At 50.1% G+C, this 11,180-nt stretch overlaps 2 protein-coding genes across 2 annotated transcripts; both read right to left on the bottom strand.

The window, feature by feature from the left end:
- Positions 1–2,077: 2,077 nt before the first annotated feature.
- Positions 2,078–4,281, bottom strand: LOC124686222. Its single transcript, XM_047220212.1, has 3 exons — positions 4,025–4,281; positions 2,634–3,856; positions 2,078–2,397 (listed from the first exon to the last, which is right to left on the bottom strand). The coding sequence occupies exons 2-3, from the start codon at positions 3,838–3,840 to the stop codon at positions 2,366–2,368; spliced, it is 1,239 nt and encodes a 412-aa protein (XP_047076168.1). The 5' UTR covers positions 3,841–3,856; positions 4,025–4,281; the 3' UTR covers positions 2,078–2,365.
- Positions 4,282–8,825: 4,544 nt separating this feature from the next.
- Positions 8,826–10,917, bottom strand: LOC124686221. The gene is made up of 3 exons (XM_047220211.1): positions 10,791–10,917; positions 9,390–10,600; positions 8,826–9,153 (listed from the first exon to the last, which is right to left on the bottom strand). Exons 2-3 carry the CDS (start codon positions 10,579–10,581, stop codon positions 9,122–9,124), a joined length of 1,224 nt encoding a protein of 407 aa, XP_047076167.1. The 5' UTR covers positions 10,582–10,600; positions 10,791–10,917; the 3' UTR covers positions 8,826–9,121.
- Between the last annotated feature and the right edge of the window lie 263 nt (positions 10,918–11,180).

Genomic DNA, 11,180 nt, shown 5'->3' with positions numbered 1-11,180 from the left:
ACACCGGAGTCGACGACCACTCGAACTTGGAGGAGGAAGAGTCAACAGCGATAGTCGACAGACCGGTGCCCTTCTTCTTCTCCTCCTTCCTCCTCGCGGCCTTCTCCTCCTTGTCCTTCTTCGTGGCCTCCTTCTTGGCCCTCCTCGCCTCTCGATCTTTCTTCTTCCTGCCTTCTGCGCCGCCTTCTCTGCCTTCTCGGCGAAGAAGGCGACCTCCGCGGCCACGTCCTTCGGGAAGCGCCGCGCCCACTCGAGGCGCATGTGCTCGTCCCGCTCGACGATGAGGAGGCGTTGCTCGAGCTCACGTTGGCGCTGCCTCGCCTCTAGCGTGACAAGGGTCTTCGGCTTGCTGGCGCGTCCAGACGTCGGTGAAGTTCATAGAGCGGTGAGGACGGCTGAGGTGTCAGGCCATCGCGTCATACGCGCGTGCCGCCTCATGCGTCGTCTCGTACGTGCCGAGGCCGATACGCTCGTCGCCACTCCGGATCTCCGCACCGTGGTACCTGGAGCTTGAGCGGCGGCAGGGAGACATCACGGCGAAGCGGTGCGTGGCCTAAGGTGGAGCGGAGGCGGAGCGACGTGCGGAGCGAGGGGGAGAGGTGGAAACTTTTCATGCAGTTGGGTGCGAGCACGCCTCGTTTAATAGCATGCACTGGAAGCGGCGCACTAGTATTAACGCGTAGGTTGGCGCAGAATCCCGCACGCATTAATTTTTTTACCGCGCTCTGCGTTTTCGCGTGCCTGCCGCGTCCGCTCCCGCGCGCGCCTACCACACGTCCACACTAGTGCGACTCAGGCCTATATTAGAAGCGCAAGTTGGTTTACTCCTTGTATACAGGTTACTGCATTTGTCCTTTTACTTGCGCCGTGTACTGCTTAAGAACCTAGCTAATTTATCTACCGTGACCTCGCTACTTACATGGCGTCAACCAAATTTATCAGTACCCTAGCATTGTACCATGTAACTAAAGTTCTGAAACCTTAATCGGGAATTATGCCCATCATGGCATGATCAAAATATCACCCTTAAGACGGGAAACCGGAGAAAAAATTACCGAACTTACTAACAACAGCCAACAACAGCATAGGGAAACAAAGCACTACCAACACACCTACCAGCTAGTGACATGTTTCATCACAAGATCTATGCTGCCTCCAAGTTATCCCCTTTCCTGTTGACTAGAGTTGCATCCTGCTCTTCAGATTTAGTCACCATAACAAGGATTCTCCAGCAATGAATAACATATTAACATGAGACAAATTTATATCCTGCTGTAAAGAAGAAGAAAAATACCCACATATGAAGAAAATGCAAAAGAGAGACAGGCGTGCCATGTAAATCAAAGCTATCTCCATGACATGCAGAAACCAGCCAGCTCACTATATAATTTGTTGTGCCCATGAAGGGCGATCAAAGTTAATTAGCTATCAGGCATTTGTGACAGAGCAATACCTCTTCCATATGTATAGGCACAGGAAGCACAGATAAATGTGTGTTGATGCTTTTGAGTGGAACATTTTGTCTAAGAAGTAAGGACAATCTTTGAATCAATCTAGAAATTATGGAAAACCAAAATAATTGCAATGATCACTATAGATTTGCTCTCTATGACCAAACATATGAAGATCTTCATATCACTACATGGGCAATGAAGTCTACTATTATGTCCATGGTAGGCAAAAAAAAATGTAACAAATAACGAACAAATACCTAACACTTTTTGTGGAGTTACTGAAGCATAAAATCTCTACGAGATATTTGCTCATATCACTTCAGCCTGTACAGCTCAAGATTTCAGTTTACATGTTATACTCTTCAGTAACATTGCTTGCTAAAAAACTACAGTAACAACAGTACTTGACACATAGCACTAATTAAGTTCACAACATAAATTAAGACATGTCAGCAAGAAATCATGCAGAACTGCAGAAACATCATCATCTCTTGAGAGACCGAAAATACTAGCTATGCCACCTCTTTTGGGAGAAGAATATAGAGATTGGATCAAAGGTGGTACAGCAAACTGTAAAGTTTTAAAAATGGGAAGACTGAGCTGCTGTCTGAAGATGTGTTCTTAAGCTAATTAAACAACAGATCATGTAGCTGACACTGCAAGAAATTAGAGATTCATTACAAGATAATCCATTCCCGGTTACATACGCCAACGGGCAATGACGCAGCTAAATTCACGAGATTAATGACAAGCCAACACCACACTATAGGAAAACAAGCACCGCTGCACAAAAGCAGCTACTAAATACTGGCTCAACTGATCATAAGACCCATGGCGCCTCCAAGTGGTGATCTTTCCTAAAGAGGGTGAGAGTGGCCTGCTTCCCTTATTAATATTCCAACCATATGTAGTCAATGAGTCGCATTGGCGGGGTTCACCATTTCTGGAAACAAAGTTGTCAGTGAGATTAAAAAAAGGAGAAAACATGACTTTAAAAAATTGCCTATTAGGTAGACATAAGCATAATTAGGTGTTACGTTCATGTGTTACATAGCACTCATAGTTTGCTTAAAAGATATATGTATCACAACTGAAACATCAAATGTAACTTTTGATCTGATTTATGTTATTACTTGAGAATTATTCCCAGATCATAAAACAAAGGACATACACACATACCTCGAGGAGTGTAGAAACTCATGTATGGCATCAAATAATGAAAGATTTCTCTCTTCCATAGCTTCTTCACACTTCGTGACTTGAGATTAATCCCGTATATACCAAGATCTGTGGTCACAAAAATGGTATCACTACCCTCCACAGATCCAACCAGTGTAAGTCTTAACTTGGGATTATGGATGGGGAGGAGTTCTTTCAGATCGATGACTCTATGTTGAGTCCATGACAGAACTCCGTCGAAACCCATCTGCCTTGACCACATGTGGAGGTTTAACATGTCCAATCGTGCAAACCCCAAACTACCATCCTCCGTCGCCATGAGGATAGTTTCACTATCACCGTCTGCGCCAGTCTCCAGCGGCGGCACATCAATCAGTGATAAGCAATTAGATGCCAAGTCACACTTGAGAATAGCTATCGGCACGCCACTATCACCATTCTTAATCACGAAATAAAGTGCTTCTTCGATGAGGACCTGGGGCTTAAAATCAATGCGTGCACTCACACCCACAAGATCAAGATCAGCGGACAACTCAGTCCACTCATCCGCAAGAGAGAGACCAGAGCATGGCTTGCTCCCTTCACCCATCTGCGGCAAGGATATGTATGCGCATGCAACACAATCAACATCACTCTTGTCCAGGGTGACCAAGACCACCCGGAAGGGGCCGTCCTCACACGCGCGGTGGTCGCAGCGGGGCGCGGCGCAAATCACTGCGGCCCTAAGGCTCTGGGATTCCACGATATCTCGAGCCTGGGGCCCATCCAGCTCCCTCCGGCTGCCTGTCAAGGGGTTCCAAACGAGGAACTTGGCGGCTAACCCCTCGGCGGCTAATGCAGTTGCATCCACAAGGAGAACGCGGCCATGGCGGCAGTCCCACGGCTCATAGTACCAGCACCCCCAGTCGTCGTCGGGAATGCGCGGACGGAACTTTGTGGCGGGTTCGTAGTACGGAACCCTGTCGTACTCGTCCCTTCTGTATCCCCCCGAGGAATAAATGGGCGGGCAGTAAACGAAGCCCAGCATTGGCGGAGCTCCATGGAACTTGCGGTAGAGACCGCGGAAGCGAGGGCCGGAGAGGGTGTCCAGCCAGAGCTTGCTGGCCAGGGATGCGCGCACGAGGCACTCCGGCTCGTCCGGCGGGAGGCGAAGGAAGACCTCCTCGAGAAGCTCGTCCGGCAGCGGTGCTACCACTGGTGGCGCCATGGCTGGAGGCGAGTACCTGCACAAGCAGAATTCATTCAGAATGAGACTGCAAAAACTGAAAATAAAGGAGGACCAGCACCTAGTGTGCGGAGATCCGAACGGGCAGCGATCCATATAATCCAATTAAGTACAGCTCGCTTTCTGCCATGGAAAGGAAAGAATGGGGACGGGGTTCCTTCCTTACCTAGAGGAGAAGAGAAGCGATGGATCCCCTCCGATCCACTCCAGCAGCTAGGTGACGGCCAGAGCCAGGAGGGAGACGATGCCAGATCCGAGAGAGAGAGAGACCAAAGGATATGGAAGTTGGCCGGTGGAGGCGAGGGTTTAGGGTGGGGAAAAGTGCAAGATGCGGCAGCAGAGCACCAGGGGGCGGCCGGCGGCGGGCGGGATGGCGCGGATTAGGCAGGAAGGGAGGTAGAGCTACGAGATGTGGCGGCGCAGCAACAGGGGAGCGGGAGCGAGCGCCGGCGGCAGGCCGGGAGGCGGCGCAACGCCGGCAATGGCATCCCTGTGCAGGAGAGAGGCGAGGGAGTATGGTCTGCAAAATTGTAACCGTAGTGGCAAAGACATAGGATGTGTTTGGTGTGGCATGACCAAAATTTTGGCAAGATCTTTGTTTGGATTATAGCCATGGCTCTTCCAAAAAATTTGTACACTAGTGCCTCCGTTTTGGTTTGCAACCAAACTGACTTGGGTAGTGCTTAATCTGATTCCAATTCAATCAAAAGAAATGTTTATAATGTTGTTTAAAGTGAAGGAAAACCGCTTCGCTCGCTCGCCCCCCCGCGGGCGACGGGCGAATCCTAGGCCCTCCCTCTCTCAGCTCTCTCTCCCCAGCTCTCTCCGCCGCCGCCGTCGGCGTGGGCCGCCGGACGTTGTCCGCGCGGTGCCGGCGGGGACGCCTTTACCCGTCGCGCGGAGGGGAGCGCGGGCGGCTTCTCGACGGCGGCAGTGCGTTTCGGCCGGCGGCGGTCGACCTGGCGGCGTGGTTTCCGCAGGCCGGCTGGGAGCAGACGCGGCGGCGCTGCCGCGGCGCGGGCGGCGGAGTGCCGGCGGCCGGTGGCGTTCGCTCCGCCCGATCTCGGGCCCGATGCGGGTTGGGGCGGGCCTCTGCCCCCTAGCGCGACGTCGTCTCCCCTGGTAGCAGTGAAGGTGTGGCAGCAGTGGTTGGCAACGGCGACAGACAACCGGCCAGTTGCAGCGTGGCGGCGAGCACTCTGCCGGGCCAGGTTGGGCCTGGCTTGTTCTTACTGCTACGTCCGGTCGACTACCGCCGGCTCGGGGCGGTGGAGGTTGTTCCCTCCCGCGTGGTTGTGTTGTTGCTATCCCCGACCTTGCGCTCGCCTTATCCGCTTCTAGGCCTCGCGTTGGTGACCTTTGAGCGACGGCGAGGATGGCTTCAAGACCGTGGTGGCGTACGCTGGTGGACGACGGGTGGGGTGGCGCAGTTTGGATTGTTCGAGGTGGTGGCGGTGTGGGTCGGGAGAAATCCCTGTCGGAGTGTCCGACACCGACGCGGCGACGCCTGTGGGTGTCGCCATTCCTTCCTGAAGGGTGTCGCGTGTACCCCTCCCCCATCACCTCCGCATACCGGGGAAACCCTAGGACTTGTCCGGGCAGCAGCGACGTCATCGTCATTTTCCTTGTTGAAGGTGTTGCTTTGTATGCGGCGATTCGGATTGCGGGGAGCGTGGTGGTACTTTTCCGGAGGGCGCAGCGGTTGCGAGTTGTTTTCGTGTTCGTCGCTCAGCCGTAGTCGGCATTTGTTTCTCTTATCTTTCTTTGTGTTTTTGTTTGGACCTGGTTGTGCTGCGGTCCCAGCATGCTTGTTGTATCTTGGTTGCTATATTAATATAGCGGGGCGAAAGCCTGTTTCGAGGAGGAGAAGAAACAAAAAAAAAATCTCGAGATAGCAAAATCATAAGCGACTACTGCATGTTGAACACCAAAACATTAAACATATTTCTAGTAGTTGTTCTCTCTTTGACAGGATGTTTTTTAGTTGTAGTTGTTAGGAAACGTATCAGGTGAAAATACTGCAAATATGCAAAAAAAAAAAAATACGGCAGCCGTTTGATTAGAAGAATCTGGAGCATTTTCACTTCCCCTAGTTGTTAGCAAAATGTTGTTGGCTTTACACAGAAAATAGAGCGTTAAATCGTTGTTGGCACGTACTCCTATCAAAGAAAAAAAGCATTGATATCAATGTTACAGACCGTTATTTGCTTTTGGTCTTAGGCTTGTTTGCGCATAAATATCAATGCTACACGTACCTAAGATACAGACCGTTGTCCCTTGTATGCTAAAGAGACCGATATATTGATGTTTATTCTCAACGGGAAGATCCGTGCAAAAGCAGGTGTTTGCTACATAAAAAATACGGCAACTGCAAAGTCACAGAAAAGACATTACTACTGAAGAATGGCTAGAGAAACTAAAATAGATTAGCCAGCCTCTGAAATCCTTTTATATTTTCCCATATGAGTTGAGCAGGACCAACACTAGGCACCTCTGGCAATAGAACGAGCAGATGCCCCAGGCCGCATGTTTCTCCGATGCCTTCATCATTCCTCTCAGAGAGCGGGTATTTAACTGCACTTATTAATTTGTTTCTCCCCTATTCTCCAGGAAAATCGCCATGTGCAAGCAACTCATGGCTCTGCAGCTTCTACATCCAATGCTTAAGTTCATTTGCCTATTTCAAGGCACACACACATCGCTCACAAGCTCAACCTTCAGCGACACCTCTTTCTATCTGAAAACTAGCCATGGGTTGTTCAGACCCTTGACTCGATCTGAAGATATTGCAAACTACGGAATAGATTTGCAGATCAGGCCTGTTGTCCTCTTGATCGAAAAGGAATGCTAGAACATGGAAATAAAACAGAGATATATCAGCGGAAAAGATAACATGGAGAAATGCTAGGATTCAGCACAATGCATCACGGGCAATTATCTGTAACAGCCTGGAACATAACCATGAGTTTGATCTTATGTGGTGCTCTGTCTGTACATGCTCCTTGCCCTTCTTCGCGGTCCTTGCCCTTCTTCGCGGCATCCTTCTTTGCCCTCCTCACCTCCCTATCTTTCTTCTTCGCCGCCTTCTGCGCCGCCTTCATCTCTGCCTTCTCGACGAAGAAGGCGATCTCTGCGGCCGCGTCCTCCGGGAAGCGCCGCGCCCAGTCGAGGCGCATGCGCTCGTCCCGCTCGGCGATGAGGAGGCGATTCTCGAGCTCATGATGGCGCTGCCTCGCCTCCTGCATGACAGCCGGCAGCGGCGCGAGATCTTCGCCTTGCTGGAACGTCCAAACATCGGTGAATTTCATCGAACGGTGAGGACGGCCGAGGTGCCAGGCCATCGCGTCGTACGCGCATGCCGTCTCGTACGTGTCGAGGCCGATGCGCTCGTCGCCACTCCAAATCTCCGCACCGCGGTACCTTGAGCTCGAGCGGCGGCGGGGAGACATCACGGCGGAGCGACGCGCGGCCTAAGGTGGAGCCGCGCGTGGTGGGAACTTCTCAAGCGGTTGGGGGCGCGCGCCTCGTTTAATAGTGTGCACTAGAAGCGGCGCGCCATTTTTTGCGCGTAGGATGGCGCAGAATCCCGCTAGCGTTAAATATTTTACCGCGCTAGGTTTTCGCGCATCCACTTCCCACGCGCGATTTCAGCGATTTTTTAGCGCGCAGTTTACAGCGCCTACCACACGTCCACACTAGTGCGACTCAGGCCTATATTGCAAGCGCAAGTTGGTTTACTCCTTGTATACAAGTTACTGCATTTGTCCTTTTACTTGCGCCGTGTACTGCTTAAGAACCTAACTAATTTATCTATCGTGACCTCGCTACTTGCATGGCGTCAACCAAATTTATCAGTACCCTAGCATTGTACCATGTAACTAAAGTTCTGAAACCTTAATCGGGAATTATGCCCATCATGGCATGATCAAAAGATCACCCTTAAGACGGGCAACCGGAGAAAAATTACCAAACTTACTAACAACAGCCAACAACAGCATTGGGAAATAAAGCACTAACAAAACACCTACCAGCTAGAGCTAGTGACATGTTTCATCACAAGATCCATGCTGCCTCCAAGTTATCCCCTTTCCTGTTGACTAGGGTGGCATCCTGCTCTTCAGATTCTGTCACCATAACAAGGATTCTCCAGCAATGAATAACATGATACAAATTTATATCCTGCTGTAAAGAAGAAGAAAAATACCCACATATGAAGGAAATGCAAAAGAGAGACAGGCGTGCCATGTAAATCAAAGCTATCTCCATGACATGCAGAAAACCAGCCAGCTCACAATACAATTTGTTGTGCCCATGAAGGGCGAACAAAGTTAATTAGCTATCAGGCATTTCTGACAGAGCAATACCTCTTCCATATGTATAGGCACAGGAAGCACAGATAAATGTGTGCTGATTCTTTTGAGTGAAACATTTTGTCTAAGAACTAAGGACACTCTTTGAATCAATCTAGAAATTATGGAAAACCAAAATAATTGCAATGATCGCTATAGATTTGCACTCTATGACCAAACATATGAAGATCTTCATCTCACTACATGGGCAATGAAGTCTACTATTATGTCCATGGTAGGCCAAAAAAATATGCAACAAATAACGAACAAATACCTAACACTTTTTGTGGAGTTACTGAAGCATAAAATCTCTACGAGATATTTGCCCATATCACATCAGCATGTACAGCTCAAGATTCCAGTTTACGTGTTATACTCTTCAGTAACATTGCTTGCTAAAAAACTACAGTAACAATGGTACTTGACACATAGCACTAATTAAGTTCACAACGTAAATTAAGACATGTCAGCAAGAAATCATGCAGAACTGCAGAAACATCATCATCCCTTGAGAGACCGAAAATACTAGCTATGCTACCTCTTTTGGGATAATATAGAGATTGGATCAAAGGTGGTACAGCAAACTGTAAAGTTTTAAAAATGGGAAGACTGAGCTGCTGTCTGAAGATGTGTTTTTAAGCTAATTAAACAACAGATCATGTAGCTGACACTGCAAGAAATTAGAGATTCATTACAAGATAATCCATTCCCGGTTACATACGCCAACGGGCAATGACGCAGCTAAATTCACGAGATTAATGACAAAAGCCAACACCACACTATAGGAAAACAAGTACCGCTGCACAAAAGCAGCTACTAAATACTGACTCAACGGATCATAAGACCCATGTCGCCTCCAAGTGGTGATCTTTCCTAAACAGGGTGAGAGTGGCCTGCTTCTCTTATTAAAGGAGTCAAGGAGTCGCATTGGCGGGGTTCACCATTTCTGGAAATAAAGTTGTCAGTGAGATTAAAAAAAGGAGAAAACATGACTTTAAAAAATTGCCTATTAGGTAGACATAAGCATAATTAGGTGTTACGTTCGGGTGTTACATAGCACTCATAGTTTGCTTAAAAGATATATGTGTCACGACTGAAACATGAAATGTAACTTTTGATCTGATTTATGTTATTACTTGAGAATTATTCCCAGATCATAAAACAAAGGACATACACACATACCTCGAGGAGTGTAGAAACTCATGTATGGCATCAAATAATGAAAGATTTCTCTCTTCCATAGCTTCTTCACACTTCGTGACTTGAGATTAATCCCGTATATACCAAGATCTGTGGTCACGAAAATGGTATCACTACCCTCCACAGATCCAACCAGTGTAAGTCTTAACTTGGGATTTTGGATGGGGAGGAGTTCTTTCAGATTGATGACTCTATGTTGAGTCCATGACAGAACCCCGTCGAAACCCATCTGCCTTGACCACAGGCGGAGGTTTAACATGTCCAATCGTGCAAACCCCAAACTACCATCCTCCGTCGCCATGAGGATAGTTTCACTATCACCGTCTGCGCCAGACTCCAGCGGCGGCACATCAATCAGTGATAAGCAATTAGATGCCAAGTCACACTTGAGAATAGCTATCGGCACGCCACTATCACCATTCTTAATCACGAAATAAAGTGCTTCTTCGATGAGGACCTGGGGCTTAAAATCAATGCGTGCACTCACACCCACAAGATCAAGATCAGCGGACAACTCAGTCCACTCATCCGCAAGAGAGAGACCAGAGCATGGCTTGCTCCCTTCACCCATCTGCGGCAAGGATATGTATGCGCATGCAACACAACCGACATCACTCTTGTCCAGGGTGACCAAGACCACCCGGAAGGGGCCCTCCTCACACGCGCGGTGGTCGCAGCGGGGCACGGCGCAAATCACTGCGGCCGTAAGGCTCTGGGATTCCACGATATCTCGAGCCTGGGGCCCATCCAGCTCCCTCCGGCTGCCTGTCAAGGGGTTCCAAACGAGAAACTTGGCGGCTAACCCCTCTGCGGCTAATGCATCTGCGTCCACAAGGAGGACGCGGCCATGGCGGCAGTCCCACGGCTCGTAGAACCAGCACCCCCAGTCATCGTCGGGAATGCGCGCACGGAACTTTGTGGCGGTTTTGTAGTACGGAACCTTGTCGTACTCGTCCATTCTGTATCCCGAGGAATAAAAGGCCGGGCAGTAAATGAAGCCCAACATAGGCGGAGCTCCATGGAACTTGCGGTAGAGACCGCCGAAGCGAGGGCCGGAGAGGGTGTCGAGCCAGAGCTTGCTGGCCAGGGATGCGCGCACGAGGCACTCCGGCTCGTCCGGCGGGAGGCGAAGGAAGACCTCCTCGAGAAGCTCGTCCGGCAGTGGCGGCGACATGCTCGGTGGAGGCGAGTACCTGCACAAACAGAATTCATTCAGAATGAGAATGCAGAAACTGAAGAAAAAAAAGGAGGGCCGAGTCCGTTTGGGGCATTCCGAGTGTGTGGAGATCGGAACGGGCAGCAGACCATATATCCAATTCAAGGAGTGCAGCTCGCTTACTGCCATGGAAAGGAAAGAATTGGGACGTGGGGTTCCTTCCTTACCTAGAGGAGAAGAGAAGGGATGGATCCCCTCCGATCCACTCCAGCAGCTAGGTGACGGCCAGAGCCAGGAGGGAGACGACGCCGAGATCCGAGAGAGAGACCAAAGGATATGGAAATTGGTCGGTGGAGGCGAGGGTTTAGGGTGGGGAAAAGTGCAAGATGCGGCGGCAGAGCACCAGGGGGCGGCCGGCGGCCGGCGGCGGGCGGGATGGCGCGGATTAGGCAGGGAAGGATGTAGAGCTCCGAGATGTGGCGGCTCAGCACCAGGGGAGGGGGAGCGATCGCCGGCGGCAGGCCGGGAGGCGGCGCAACGGCATCCCTGTGCAGGAGACAGGCGAGGGAGTATGGTCTGCAAAGATGCCACAAAATTGTACTAGTAACCGTAGTGGC

This window comes from Lolium rigidum, chromosome 2 (genome assembly GCF_022539505.1).
Source record: "Lolium rigidum isolate FL_2022 chromosome 2, APGP_CSIRO_Lrig_0.1, whole genome shotgun sequence".
Classification (NCBI taxonomy): Eukaryota; Viridiplantae; Streptophyta; class Magnoliopsida; order Poales; family Poaceae; genus Lolium; species Lolium rigidum.
This window is presented reverse-complemented; position numbering and strand designations above follow the sequence as displayed.